This window comes from Oncorhynchus mykiss, chromosome 3 (assembly GCF_057628025.1).
Source record: "Oncorhynchus mykiss isolate SJ-2025 chromosome 3, ASM5762802v1, whole genome shotgun sequence".
In the NCBI taxonomy this organism is placed as follows: domain Eukaryota; kingdom Metazoa; phylum Chordata; class Actinopteri; order Salmoniformes; family Salmonidae; genus Oncorhynchus; species Oncorhynchus mykiss.
Window position 1 is genome coordinate 80,866,578 of NC_143024.1, and position 16,003 is coordinate 80,882,580.

Sequence of the window (16,003 nt, forward strand, 5' to 3'; positions counted from 1 at the left end):
TGATAGATAAAAGACAATAGACAGGAGGTAATACATGATAGATAAAAGACAATAGACAGGAGGTAATACATGATAGATAATAGACAGGAGGTAATACATGATAGATAAAAGACAGGAGGTAATACATGACAGATAATAGACAGGAGGTAATACATGATAGATAATAGACAGGAGGTAATACATGATAGATAAAAGACAATAGACAGGAGGTAATAAATGATAGATAATAGACAGGAGGTAATACGTGATAGATAATAGACAGGAGGTAATACATGATAGATAATAGACAGGAGGTAATACATGATAGATAATAGACAAGAGGTAATACATGATAGATAAAAGACAGGAGGTAATACGTGATAGATAAAAGACAATAGACAGGAGGTAATACATGATAGATAATAGACAGGAGGTAATACATGATAGATAAAAGACAATAGACAGGAGGTAATACATGATAGATAATAGACAGGAGGTAATACATGATAGATAATAGACAGGAGGTAATACATGATAGATAATAGACAGGAGGTAATACATGATAGATAAAAGACAAGAGGTAATACATGATAGATAAAAGACAAGAGGTAATACATGATAGATAAAAGACAGGAGGTAATACGTGATAGATAAAAGACAATAGACATGAGGTAATACATGATGGATAATAGACAGGAGGTAATACATGATAGATAATAGACAGGAGGTAATACATGATAGATAAAAGACAAGAGGTAATACATGATAGATAAAAGACAGGAGGTAATACATGATAGATAAAAGACAAGAGGTAATACACGATAGATAAAAGACAGGAGGTAATACGTGATAGATAAAAGACAATAGACAGGAGGTAATACATGATAGACAATAGACAGGAGGTAATACGTGATAGATAAAAGACAATAGACAGGAGATAATATATGATAGATACAAGACAATAGACAGGAGTTAATACATGATAAAAGACACTAGATAGGAGTAATATATGATAGATAATACATGATTTGATCCAGAAGCTGAGTGGGATTCCAGTATTACAGTGAAAGGGTGGAAGTGACAGAGTACTCTCCTCTCCTCCACTGCAATGCTGTTTCCTGCCTCAGGTACTCTGTCTATCCCATCTCTCCACTTCTGTCTTTCATAGTGGCTTCACTGACTGATGGCTTTCTCTCGTGTGTGTATGTGTGTGTGTGTGTGTGTGTGTGTGTGTGTGTGTGTGTGTGTGTGTATATTTTTAACATGATTTTTTAAATATTATTTTTTTCAGGTTCAATGGAAGATGAGGGTCACATCAAGTCAAACTCCTCCAGCTCATCGTCTCTGCACAGACATATGGACAGACATCACACCCAGGTAAACACACACTCAATCTCCTCCTTACTGTGCTGATGGTTAGAGTAGCCCTGTCCCTCTGTTGTGTAAACTCGTTTCGATCAGGTTGCCCAACATCCCCTTTTTAAACACAGAAGTCTTTTCAGGGTTTTCTCTCTGTGAATATGCTGCCATTTTAGCTCTGCTCCTTTTATTTTGGCGGGTGACACACATACTCGGGATTTCTGTTTGGCATGCTCTTCTGTTTTGGGTGTTGTTGTGTTTTCAGTAGGACTAACAGTGCTGGTATTGAGCGTTTCATTTCAATTGTGACATGTGAGCTTCTCCTAGGTCCCAAGACACTCAATGCTTGTGGTCTATGGTTACAGGATTGGATTTAATGCCCCCCACACACCTATACACACACTCACACACACCAACACATATCTGCATCATATGAGACGGATCAAGCGGAAACCATGAATCGTCTTGACAGACCGAGAGTACATCTCTGTTGATAAACACACACACCTGCGCTCTGAGCTTTAATAATTCAAACAGGGCATGAAATATTCACCAGGACAGAATCACCCTTTCTCCTAGATAACCAATAACACCTCAGCAGCAAACGAGATAAAACCCTACACCCTGATACCAGATCCTGGACTAACTCTCTCCTCTACCACCATAACTCTCCCTAACCATTTCTCTCAACCTGGACTGAGGGGTAGACGTAACATAGTAAATGTAAATCCGGTACACTCCATTTAGTATGATATGTTACGTTTCGTATGGTATGTATTAATTTGTGGATGTCCATCATTCATTTCACATGAAATGTTATGAATTAAAATTCGTATGATACGTTATGAATTACAATTCATACAATATGTTATGAATTTGCTAAACATGTAATATGTTACAATTCCAATTTATTGTGGCTAGTGTTAGCTAGGTGGTTAGGTGGATAATGCTAACTTTAGCTAGGTGGCTAACGTTAGCTAGGTTAGGGGTTAGAGTTAGGAGAAGGGTTAACTAACATGCTAAATAGTTGCAAAATACAGTGCCTTGCAAAAGTTTCAACCCCCTTGGCGTTTTTCCTATTGTGTTGCATTACAATCCGGAATTTAAATTGATTTTTATTTAGATTTCATGTAATGGACATACATAAAATAGTCCAAATTGGTGAAGTAAAAAAAATTAAATAACTTGTTTCAAAAAATGTTAAAAAAAATTAAGAACTGAAAAGGGGTGCGTTCATATGTATTCCAAATCAAATCAAAGTTTATTTGTTACGTGCGCCGAATACAACAGGTAGGTTAGGGGTTAGAGTTAGGAGAAGGGTTAACTAACATGCTAAATAGTTGCAAAATACAGTGCCTTGCAAAAGTTTCAACCCCCTTGGCGTTTTTCCTATTGTGTTGCATTACAATCCGGAATTTAAATTGATTTTTATTTAGATTTCATGTAATGGACATACATAAAATAGTCCAAATTGGTGAAGTAAAAAAAATTAAATAACTTGTTTCAAAAAATGTTAAAAAAAATTAAGAACTGAAAAGGGGTGCGTTCATATGTATTCCAAATCAAATCAAAGTTTATTTGTTACGTGCGCCGAATACAACAGGTGTAGACCTTACAGTGAAATGCTTACTTACAGGCTCTAACCAAGCTCTGCCACATCCGACGAGCGTTGGAGCCGGTGTAGTATGATTCAATCTTAGCCCTGTATTGACGCTTTGCCTGTTTGATGGTTTGTCGCAGGGCAGAGTGTGATTTCCTGTAAGCTTCCAGGTTAGAGTCCCACACCTTGACAGCGGCAGCTCTACCCTTTAGCTCAGTGCGAATGTTGCCAATTCATGGTTTCTGGTTGGGGTATGTACGTATAGTCACTGTGGGGACGACGTCCTCAATGCACTTATTGATAAAGCCAGTGACTGATGTGGTGTATTCCTCAATGTCATTGGAAGAATCCCGGAACATGTTCCTGTCTGTGATAGCAAAGCAATCCTGTAGTTTAGCATCTGCTTCATCTGACCATTTTTTTTAATATACCGAGTCACTGGTGCTTCCTGCTTTAATTTTTGCTTGTAAGCAGGAATCAGGAGGATAGAGTTGTGGTCGGATTTACCAAATGGAGGGGGAGGGAGGCATCTCTGTGTGTGGAGTACAGGTGATCTAGAATTTGTTCCCCTCTGGTTGCACATTTAACATGTTGATAGAGATTTGGTAGAACTGATTTAAGTTTCCATGCATTAAAGTCTCCAGCCACTAGGAGCGCCGCCTCTGGGTGAGTGGTTTCCTGTTTTCTTATTTCCATATTCCATATAGCTGACTAAGTGCGGTCTTAGTGCCAGTATCTGTCTGTGGTGGTAAATAAACAGCCAAGAAAAGTATAGCTGAGAACTCTCTAAGCAAGTAGTGTGGCCTGCAGTTTATCACAATATACTCAACTTTAGGCGAGCAAAATCTAGAGACGTCCTTAGATTTCGCCCCCCCCACATCTTACCGGAGTGTGCTGTTCTCTCCTGCCGGTGCAGAGTGTATCCCGCCGGTACAGAGTGTATCCATGTCATCATTCAGCCACGATTCCGTGAAGCATAGGATATTACAGTTTTTGATGTCCCGTTGGTAGGATATTCGTGATCGTACCTCGTCTAGTTTATTGTCCAATGATTTCACGTTGGCGAGTAATATTGACGGTAACGGCAGCTTTCCTTCACCCCCTTTGCTATGAAGCTCCTAAATAAGATCTGGTGCAACCAATTAACTTCAGAAGTCACATAATTAGTTAAATAATGTCCACCTGTGTGCAATCTAAGTGTCACATGATCTGCTACATGATCTCAGTATATTTACACCTGTTCTGAAAGGCCCCAGAGTCTGCAACACCACTAAGCAAGGGTCACCACCAAAGAAGCGGCACTATGAGCGACATCATGAAGACCAAGGGGCTCTCCAAACAGGTCAAGGACAAACTTGTGCAGATTTATAAAAAAAATCAGAAACTTTGAACATTCAACGGAGCGCCATTAAATCCATTATTAAAAAATGTAAAGAATATGGCACCACAATAAACCTGCCAAGAGAGGGCATTACTCAGAGAGGCAACAAAGAGACCAAAGATAACCCTGAAGGAGCTGCAAAGATCCACAGCGGGCGGAGATTGGAGTATCTGTCCATAGGACCACTTTAAGCCATACACACTTTAAGCCATACCAAAAGCCATTGCTTAAAGAAAAAAAATAAGCAAACATGTTTGGTGTTCAACATATGGAAGAATGTACGCTGGTCAGATGAGACTAAAAATGAGCCGCAAACATAATACCTCTCATCACCCCAAGAACACCATCCCCACAGTGAAGCATGGTGGTGGCAGCATCATGCTGTTGAGATGTTTTTATTTGTCAGGGACTGAGGAACTGGGGAACTGGTCAGGAATGATGGTTGGAGCTAAATACAGGGAAATTCTTGAGGGAAACCTATTTCAGTCTTCCAGAGATTTGAGACTGGGACAGAGGTTTACCTTCCAGCAGGACAATGACCCTAAGCATACTGCTAAAGCAACACTCGAGTGGTTCAAGGGGAAACATTTAAATGTCTTGGAATGGCTGAGTCAAAGCCCAGACCTCAATCCAATTGAGAATCTGTGGTATGACTTAAAGATTGCTGTACACCAGTGGAACCCATCAGACTTGAAGGAGCTGGAGCAGTTTTGCCTTGAAGAATGGGCAAAAATCCCAGTGGCTAGCTTATAGAGACATACCCCAAGAGACTTGCAGCTGTAATTGCTGCAAAAGGTGGCTCTACAAAGTATTAACTTTGGGGAGGGGAATAGTTATGCACTCTCAAGTTTTCAGGTTTTTTTTGTCTTATTTCTTGTTTGTTACACAATAAAACATATTTTGCGTCTTCAAAATGGTGGAATGTGGTGTAAATCAAATTATACAAACCCCCCCAAAAAATCTATTTTAATTCCAGGATGTAAGGCAACAAATTACGAAAAATACCAAGGGGAGTGAATACTTTCGCAAGCCACTGTAGCTAAAAAGTAGTTAGCACAGTTGCTAATTAGCTAAAATCCTAAAGTTTTCCGTGATGAGATTCAAACATTCAACCTTTGCATTGCTAGATGTTTGCGTTATATTCACACCCATCCACCCCGACCAACCACCTTACTTTAGTTTTGCCTTAAGTAACTTTCTGTCTTATGGAACCATACCAAACGTAATATATCATACCAATTTGAGTGTCCCAGATTTACGTTTACTATGTTACGTCTACTCGATGAGAACAGGCTGTTTCTCTAAACCAACACTGACACACCACCACCACAAACTAGTGGAGGACCCATGTCAAGGCTAAGAGATGTTGATGACCATGTAAACCAGAGTTTTCCTGGTCTGGATACATGTTTAGCAAAAATTCCTGGCTCCATATAACCCTCAGCTCTGTAACTGTCCTCTTCCATTGACTTCTCTCATAGCCACTGTCAAATCTGGCTGGTGTAGAGCAGGACTCAAGTCATAATGACAACAGGAACATATTCATGTAATATTATGGTCAAGCAGGAATCAGGACAGGATATTTGCTCTTTTGTCTGACTTCCTTTGACATTACCCGTCTCAAACTGTCCTGGTCAGAAGATTACAGGATGCATCCGCTCCTCATTGATCCACATTGTTAAAACACAATTCAAATCCTTCTACATAATTATTGATTGGATCTGATAGGGATTGAGATGTGAGTCAAGACGAGGTGCATGTAGCAATGAAGCGAACAAGAACTTCCTAGCGGCATTCTGACCGGCTCAGGGCACAGTATTCCCGTTAGATTCCCATGAACGCTGAGGAGGTACATGGTGTTCCCGTTCCCTGGGTTAGCTAATGGAGAATCCATGCTATATCCATTACAGAGACATACACAGAGCTAATGTTCCTGAAAAGGCCGGAAGAGAGGGTTATGAGTTTTGTCTGGCACACAGGGGCGATCACAGAGTAGGAGCTTCTTAGTGTGTAGTGTAAAATGCTGATGTTCCAGCACATTCTGACAGGTCTAGTTATTCTTACTCTGGCTTACAACAGCCCCTGACAGAGTAGCACTCTCTAGACAGGTTCATTCTGAACCAGTCCTTTCTTTCACTTTCTATAAAGATGTGCTCTCTCCTTCTCCAAATGTTTAACTTGTCTATCTGACATGGTATAATGTGGAGAAGTCATTCCCTTTTGTTTGACTGTGCCAACGATGGCATATCTTAGGCTACAGAATCCACTGAAGCATTCCATGACACCGACATTTAATATTCAAAGAATACGGTATGCATTCAGCATATGTCAGGTTTCATACAGTGCTTATTGCTCAAACTGTATGTCCTTAATGGTTCTTTGACCCCATTGACTCTGGAGTGTATTTGTGTATCTCTCTCTCTCTCTCTTTCTCTCCTTCTCTTTATCTTCTTCCAGAGGGGTCATCTCAACTTCTCACCCTTCGGTGCAGGGGCTGCGCTCTAAGGCAGGGAGGCGCTGGGAGCACCCCTCACGTTTAGGGACGAGGTGAGTGTCGTCATCCGTATCATACCCTACCTCGCTGCTCTCCCTTCCTCTCCTTTCAGCACTTCCTCTCCCTGTTGTATCCTTCTTGTATCCTGTCACCCTGCTCCCAAGTAAAGTTGCCCGTAACCACAGATCTAGGATCAGATTATTATCCCTGTAACCCTAACCTTAACCATTAGGAGGGGATATGCGAGTATAAGGGGCAGCCTCATCCTACTCTGTTCCACTCATTGCTCAAAAAGGAAACTGCAGTTCTGGGTTTGACTCTGAGCTTGACTCTCTGGTCTGACATTCAGCTAGGTTATGTGTCAAACTCATTCTACAGAGGGCCGAGTGTCTGCAGGTTTTTGCTCCTCCCTTGGACTTGATTGATGAATTAAGTTCACTGGTTAGTAAGAAACTCCCTCACCTGGTTTTCTAGGTCTTAATTAAAAGGAAAATCCAAAATCCAGCAGACTCTAGAACCTCCATGGAATGAGTTTGACACCACTGAGCTGCGGGGGGGGGGGGGGGGGGGGGTTGTGATCTCCAGTTAAACCCCTAACCCTCAGTCACTTATGTTGAGCTGAAAGGATTGTACAGGTTTACGTAAACCTCCACCAAGCCTATAGGAGGGAAAGCTAAACCAATTACTGTATTGTTCATTCAACAAAATGCCTATGGAGGACGTTATAAGTTATGTTTTAGGGCATGAATTGGAGAAGGAAGTGTGTATAGTCAGGTGGGAAGATGAGTTAGGTAGTGAAGGTCACACATGCAGAGTAGAGAAGTGTGTATAGTCAGGTGGAAAGATGAGTTAGAGTTAGGTAGTGAAGGTCACACATGCAGAGTAGAGAAGTGTGCATGGAAATGGCCCGTAGTGACTAAAGTGTATAGGGAAAATCAGGACAGTGAGAGAGTTAATGGTATAAATACTCAAAGTTGGTGAGGTGGAGATAAATACCTAACGTTAAGGAAAGTTTACATGAGGTAGCATGTCAGTGAGTGGTTCTATCCTATAGAGCAGCTCAGTTATAGTTGGGGAGTTAAAACTTCTTACGGCTAGGGGTTCCGCTCGACAACATTCCGCTGAAAATTTCATACATTCACAAGTGCAATACACCAAGTTAAAGGTAAACTTCTTGTTAATCTACCCATCGTGTCCGATTTCAAAAAGGCTTTAGAGTGAAAGCACACCATATGATTATGTTAGGTCAGAGCCTAGTAACAAAAACACACACAGCCATTTTCCAGCCAAAGAGAGGAGTCACAAAAAGCAGAAATAGAGATAAAATGAATCACTAACCTTTGATGATCTTCATCAGATGGCACTCATAGGACTTCATGTTACACAATACATGTATGTTTTGTTCGATAAAGTTAATATTCATGTCCAAAAATCTAGTTTACATTGGCGCTTTTTGGTCAGTAATGTTGTGCCTCGAAAACATCCGATGAATTTTCAGAGAGCCACATCACTTTACAGAAATACTCATAATAAACTTTTATAAAAGCTACAACTATTATGTACAGACTTATAGATATACTTCTCCTTAATGCAACCACTGTGTCAGATTTCAAAAAAGCTTTACAGAAAAAGCAAACCATGCAATAATCTGATTACGGAGCTCAGACACAAAAACAAGCCATGCAGATTCCCCGCCATGTTGTGGAGTCAGTAAAAGTCAGAAATAGCATTATAAATATTCACTTACCTTTGATGATCTTCATCAGAATGCATTCCCAGGAATCCCAGTTCCACAATTAATGTTTGTTTTGTTCGATAAAGTCTATAATTTATGTCCAAATACCTCCATTTGTTAGCGAGTTTGGTAAACAAATCCAAACTCACAAGGCGCGGGCAAGTCCAGGCGAAATTTCAGACGAAAAGTTCAAAAAGTCATATTACAGTTCGTAGAAACATGTCAAATTAAGTATAGAATCAATCTTTAGGATGTTTTTAACATACATCTTCAATAATGTTCCAACCGGAGAATTCCGTTGTCTTTAGAATTGCAATGGAACGCAGTTTGCTCTCACGTGTGCGCGCGTGATCAGCTCCTGGCACTCTGGCAGGCCTCTGGTTGAATCAGCTCTCATTTGCCCCCACTTCACAGTAGAAGCCTCAAACAACGTTCTAAAGACTGTTGACATCTAGCGGAAGCCTTAGGAAGTGCAATATGACCCCATAGACATTGTATATTCGATAGGCAATGAGTTGAAAAACTACAAATTTTAGATTTCCCACTTCCTGGTTGGATTTTTCTCAGGTTTTCGCCTGCCATATGAGTTCTGTTATACTCACAGACATCATTCAAACAGTTTTAGAAACGTCAGAGTGGTTTCTATCCAATACCACTAATAATATGCATATATTAGCTTCTGGGCCTGAGTAGCAGTAGGTTTACTCTGGGAAGGCTTTTCATCAGAACGTGAAAATGCTGCCCCCTATCCCAAACAGGTTTTAACCATCTAAGTGTGTAAACCAATATGCTGTATGGATCATTGAAGTGACCCCTTGGCTAACCCTTGTATAAGTAGCCTAGGGAGCGAGGAAAGGTGGGCTCTGTGTCCACATAATCACCCCCTCAGTAAATATGTGGATAGGCCCCACTCAAAGACGGACATTTTTGGAGAACATTAATCACATATTCGAAGAACGTTAATCGCATGTTTGGAGAAGGTTAATAGCATGTTTGGAGAATGTTAATCACGTTTGAGTGCAGTCCTTGGTTCTCAGCTTCTCTGTCGGACATCCTTGGCTGAGGGACGCCCTTCGAGGTTGTTCTTGCACCACACACACAGAAGCACACACACACACACACACACTCATTCACAAAAGTGTGCTAAAGGTGGGTGTAAATTCTTCTCCATGTCAGTAATCTTCTCAAACGAAAGACAGATGCAGTTTTTTCTCCACTCAGATGACATGGATGCTACGCTACAGGACAGTCCCTACAGTCCCTGTGCCCAAGGAAGAGAAGGTAACCTTTCTAAATGATTACCTCCCCGTAGCACTCACATCAGTAGCCATGAAGTGCTTTGAAAGGCTGGTCATGGCTCACATCAACAGTATCCTCCTGGATACCCTAGACTCACTCCAATTCGTATACCACCCCAACAGATCCACAGATGACACAATCTCAATCGCACTTCACACTGCCCTTTCCCACTTGGACAAAAGGAACACCTATGTGAGAATACTGTTCATTGACTACAGTTCAGCGTTCAACACTATAGTGCCCACGAAGCTCATCACTAAGCCAAGGAACTTGGGACTAAACACCTCCGTCTGAAACTGGATCCTGGACTTCCTGACGGGCCGCCCCCAGGTGGTAAGGGTAGGCAACAACATGTCTGCCATGCTGATCCTCAACACTGGGGCCCCTCAGGGGTATGTACTTAGTCCCCTCCTGTACTCCCTGTTCACCAACAACTGTGTGGCCAAACACGACTCCAACACCATTTTTAAGTTTGCTGACAACACAACAGCGGTAGGCCTGACCACTGACAACAATGAGACAGCCTATAGGGAGGAGGTCAGAGGACTGGCAGTGTGGTGCCAGGACAACAACATCTCCCTCAATGTGAGCAAGACAAAGGACCTGATCGTGGACTACAGGAAAGGCGGGCCGAACAGGCCCTTATATTAACATCAATGGGGCTGTAGTGGAGCGGGTTGGTGTCCACATCACCAACAATCTATCATGGTCCAAACACACCAAGAGAGTCGTGAAGAGGGCACTACAAAACATTTTCCCCCTCAGGAGACTGAAAAGATTTGTCATAGGTCCCCAGATCCTCAAAAAGTTATACAGCTGCACCATCAAAGAGCATCCTGACCGGATGCATCACCGTCTGGTATGGCCACTGCTCGGAATCTGACCGTAAGGCACTACAGAGGCTAGTGTGTACGGCCCAGTACATCACTGGGGCCAAGTTTCCTGCCATCCAGGACCTATATAATAGGCAGTGTCAGAGGAAAGCCCATAAAATTGTCAGAGACTCCAGTCACCCAAGTCATAGACTGTTTTCTCTGCTACCGCACGGCAAGCGGTACCGGAGAGCCAAGTCTAGGACCAATAGGCTCCTTAACAGCTTCTACCGCCAAGCCATAAGACTGCTGAACAATTAATTAAATGTCCTCCAGACTATTACATTGACCCCTCTTCTTGAACTGTGGGTCAGAAGTTTACATACACTCAATTAATATTTGGTAGCATTGCCTTTAAATTGTTTCACTTGGGTCAACCGTTTCGGGTAGCCTTCCCACAAGTTTCCCACAATAAGTTGGGTGAATTTTGGCCCATTCCTCCTAACAGAGCTGGTGTAACTGAGTCAGGTTTGTAGGCCTCCTTGCTCGCACACGCTTTTTCAGTTCTGCTCACACATTTTCTATAGGATTGAGGTCAGGGCTTTGTGATGACCACTCCTATACCTTTACTTTGTTGTCCTTCAGCCATTTTGCCACAACTTTGGAAGTATGGTTGGGGTCATTGTCCATTTGGAAGACCCATTTGCGACCAAGCTTTCAAGACTGATGTCTTGAGATGTTGCTTAGTTAGTATATCCACATAATTTTCCTGCCTCATGATGCCATCTATTTTGTGAAGTGCACCAGTCCCTCCTGCAGCAAAGGACCCCCACAACATGATGCTGCCACCCCTGTGCTTCGCAGTTGGGATGGTGTTCTTCGGCTTTCAAGCCTCCCCTTTCTTCCTCCAAACATAACGATGGTCATTATGGCCAAACAGTTATGTTTTTGTTTCATCACACCAGAGGACATTTCTTCATGTGCAGTTGCAAACCGTAGCCTTGCTTTTTTATGGCTGTTTTGGAACAGTGGCTGCTTCCTTGCTGAGCGGCCTTTCAGGTTATGTCGATATAGGACTTGTTTTACTGTGGATACAGATACTTTTTTTGTACCTGTTTTCTCCAGCATCTTCACAAGGTCCTTTGCTGTTTTTCTAGATTTTTTTGCACTTTCGCACCAAAGTACGTTCATCTCTAGGAGACAGAACGCGTCTCTTTCCTGAGTGGTATGACGGCTGCGTGGTCCCATGGTGCTTATACTTGCGTACTATTGTTTGTACAGATGAACATGGTACCTTCAGGCATTTGGAAACTGCTCCCAAGGATGAAGCAGACTTGTGGAGGTCTACAATTTTTTTCTTAGGACTTGGCTGATTTCTTTTGATTTTCCCATGATGTCAAGCAAACGAGACACTGAGTTTGAAGGTAGGCCTTGAAATACAACCACAGGTACACCTCCAATTTACTCAAATGATGTCAATTAGCCTATCAGAAGCTTCTAAAGCCATGATATCATTTTCTGGAATTTTCCAAGCTGTTTAAAGGCACAGTCTACTTAGTGTATGTAAACTTCTGACCCACTGGAATTGTGATACAGTGAATTATAAGTGAAATAGTCTGTCTGTAAACAATTGTTGGAATAATTCCTTGTGTCATGCACTAAGTAGATGTCCTAACCGACTTGCCAAAACTATAGTTTGTTCACAAGAAATTTGTGGAGTGGTTGAAAAACGGGTTTTAATGACGCCAACCTAAGTGTATGTAAACTTCCGACTTCAACTGTGTCTATTCTGTAACCATGGCGCCCATCCCCCTTTCTCTCTGTGTGGTATTCATCAACAGCTTAATTTTCTTAAATCTTATTTTAATGTGTATCTTTGACTATGATTAAAACAATTGTTGAAGGGATCTGCGTAGATTATTTCATTCTAAAAAATTACTTGTAATTGCAATATTTCTGAATGTGAAATGTAGATCCTTGACCTGTATTTCCCTGTCTCTTCAAAAACCCTTGATTTCTGTATCAGGATATGAAAAAAAATAGTTTGATGACGCAAATTAGCGCAACGACAGATGTAGGGCGACTTTGGAAAAATACGTCAGGGTTAAGAATTGAGTCATACAGTATACTCTATCTCAGAAGACAACCTAGCATTGTTCCCAGGATCATGAAATCATCCATCTCCATTCAACATAAACATGTACCAGAGATAGTACGCAGCAGTTCCATAGTTCTATATTAAAGTAACTCCTATATCCCTGTGGATATCCCTGTGCACCTGTTGTCCCTCTCCTCCTATAACAACACAACGAAAGACGCATTCAGCATTGCCCTGAAAAAGCCCTTCATTTCAAACCTTGGGAACTTATCATTTTTCTTATGACAAGATAACTGGTGGGGAAAACTCAATAGGGACTTTGAAGTGACGTCATTCGCCTTCCCCTATCTAATCGAGCCTCTGGATAGAACCCGGTCCCAGCTCCATTATGATTAGTGGATTGAAGAGCTGGGAAAGACTCTGCGACCCAGAACCCCTTTATATTAGTCACATTCCAAACAGTGTTTATGTAGGATTAGCAGATCAGAAGAGATCAGTACTGGAATGGGTAGTGTGTTTGTGAGTGTTTTAAAGTTTCAAGTTTTATTAGTGGTATGTACAGGATACACATGGTATACACCGTCCAATGAAATGCTTACTTGCAGGTTAAATGTAAATACAGTAATAAAATATAAGAATAAGAACATAAAGTAAATGGCTCAATAGAATAAACATTTTAGTATAAGTATAATACAGGAAGGCACCATTTATAGTCCAATATTTACACACGTTTTGGGGAAGAGGGGGTTAAGGGGCAATTGTTTAAATTGTGGAGTATTTAGCAATCATAATAAGTCTGGTAGCAGCAGTTGTGGTGTGTGTGTGTGTGTGTGTGTGTGTGTGTGTGTGTGTGTGTGTGTGTGTGTGTGTGTGTGTGTGTGTGTGTGTGTGTGTGTGTGTGTGTGTGTGTGTGTGTGTGTGTGTGTGTGTGTGTGTGTGTGTGCGCGCAAACGTGCTGAGAATCAGAACAGGTGGTCAGTCAAGTTCAAGTGTGTGTGTGTGTGTGTGTGTGTGTGTGTGTGTGTGTGTGTGTGTGTGTGTGTGTGTGTGTGTGTGTGTGTGTGTGTGTGTGTGTGCGCGCGCGCAAACGTGCTGAGAATCAGAACAGGTGGTCAGTCAAGTTCAAGTGTTCAGCAGTCTTCTGATGGCCTGTAGATAGAAATTGTCTCTGAACCTGTTGGCACAGACCTCTTTCTCCGATATTGTCTGCCCGACAGTAAGGATATAGACAGTTCGTGCCTGGGATGTGGGTCCTTGACGATGCGGCAGGCCTTCCCAGGCACCGTTTCGAGTAGATGTTCTGGACTGTTGGGAACACAGTCCCAGTGATGTACTGTACTGGGCCATCTTTACCCTCCGCTGGAGGGCCTTGCGGTCATGGATGGAGCAATTTCCGTACCAGGCCGTGATGCAACCGGTCAGGATGCTATCTATGGTGCAGCATTTGGATACGTCCTGGGGTGGCATGCCGGACTTCAGCCGCCTTAGGAGGTAGAAGCTCTGTTGCAACCTCTTGACAAGAGTGATGTTGTTGTTGGTCCATGTCAAGTCCTCGGTGATGTGGACACTGAGGAACTTAAAACTGCTGACTCTCTCCACTGCAATCCCGTTGATGTGGATCAGGACATGTTCCCTCTAGCTTCCTGAAGTCAACAATCAACTTCTTTGTTTTGCTGATGTTGAGGGAAAGGTGGTTGTACTGGCACTACAATGCCAGTTCACTTACCTCCTCCCTATGCAATGACTCACCGTTGTTGGTTATCAGGCCTACAAGTTTGGTGTCTTCAACAAACTTGATGATGGAGTTGGTGTTGTGCAAAGCCACGCAGTGGGTGAACAGGGAGTACAGCAGAGGACTGAGGACACACCCCTGAGGGGCCCCTGTGTTAAGAGTCAGTGTGGAGGAGATGTTGTTGCCAATTCTCACAGCCGGTGTGCGTACGTGTGTGCGTGCGTGCTTTTGTTAGAACCAGCGGGCTCTTTGAACGATGGCTGGAATGTCTGACTTAGGGCTGTTTCACAATAAAGAATGGAAAGGGACAGAAAGGAGGAAAGGAGGGATAAAGAGAGAATGATTGAAAGAGGGATGGAGAGGAGAAGGCGAGACTGAGAGGCATCAGAGCTTGTCCAACCACATCAACTAAGGATAATCCCAGTCTTACATGAGTATGTGTTTGTGATGTGTGTTTGTGTGTGTGTGTCCATGTCTGTATGCATGCCCAGTATGGTTGTCCTGTTGCACGCAGAGCTTTCTCAGAATTGAATCATGTTGTGTGTGTCCGTCCCGCTGGGTTCCCTAAGCCTGGGGTTCCCAAACCTTTACTGCACATGACCATAAATTCTTCACCATACCCTCTCAGTGTTCTAAAACCCAGGGTATGTTGATGTGTACTGGTCTACGTTGTTCTTTCTGATTTCCCCTTGTTCTGCTCCCCCAGTGTCTGACCCCAGTGGGAGGTGGTCACCCCTGACCTTTGATTGACAGCTGTGAATTACCACTGTTCATCCCAGATGATCATCTTATTACCATAACATTATCATACTATCACCATATTGATTTATACACTGTCTCTTGGCACAGGTCAGGGTGAATGTACTCTGAGTATAAACACATGTGCACAGACAAAGAAACAAAAAAACATGCACGGCTGCTTACATGTGTTTTTGGAAAGGGGTAAATTGTGCAGTATTTAGCAACAATAATAAGAGTCTGGTATCAGTGTGTGTGTGTGTGTGTGTGTGTGTGTGTGTGTGTGTGTGTGTGTTTTGTGCATTCGTGCATTTGTGTGTGTGGTCCAAGCACAAGCTCCAAGGGCATCCCTCATCCAAGGACATCCGACAGAGAAGCTGAGAGCCAAGTCTGCCCCCAAAAATGGAACGGGGAAAAAGTAAGGAACTGGTCTCTGGGCCCAAAATTGGTTAAAGAAAATTGTGATAAATAAAAAAGTATATCAGTTTAATTTAAGGACCAGAAAATGTACAGCTGTGCCATATAGATTGCGAAATAGTTGGGAAGAGATTTGTGACGTACCAATTCCATGGCACATGGTTTATGAACTGATATGCAAAACGACTCCAGATTCAAAACCTTATTATTAAAAATTCTAAATTATTTTACACAATTCTTGCAAAAAATAAAATGTTATATATATGCGGGATACAGCCATCCCAGCTCTGCAAATTTTGCTGCGAAGAGACAGAATCATTAGATCATTTGTTTTGGTATTGTCCATATGTAGCTTGTTT

The 16,003-nt window shown here is 42.2% G+C and overlaps 1 protein-coding gene across 1 annotated transcript in view; it reads left to right on the forward strand.

Annotated features, from left to right (window-relative positions):
- LOC110504559 (unconventional myosin-XVI) overlaps positions 1 to 16,003 on the forward strand; it is a 225,468-nt gene that overhangs the window by 203,670 nt on the left and 5,795 nt on the right. Inside the window, exons 34-35 of the mRNA XM_036975024.2 lie at positions 1,271 to 1,356; positions 6,777 to 6,866. Of these exons, the coding sequence (XP_036830919.2) occupies positions 1,271 to 1,356; positions 6,777 to 6,824 (134 nt within the window). The 3' untranslated portion in view covers positions 6,825 to 6,866. The remainder of the gene's footprint in view (positions 1 to 1,270; positions 1,357 to 6,776; positions 6,867 to 16,003) is intronic.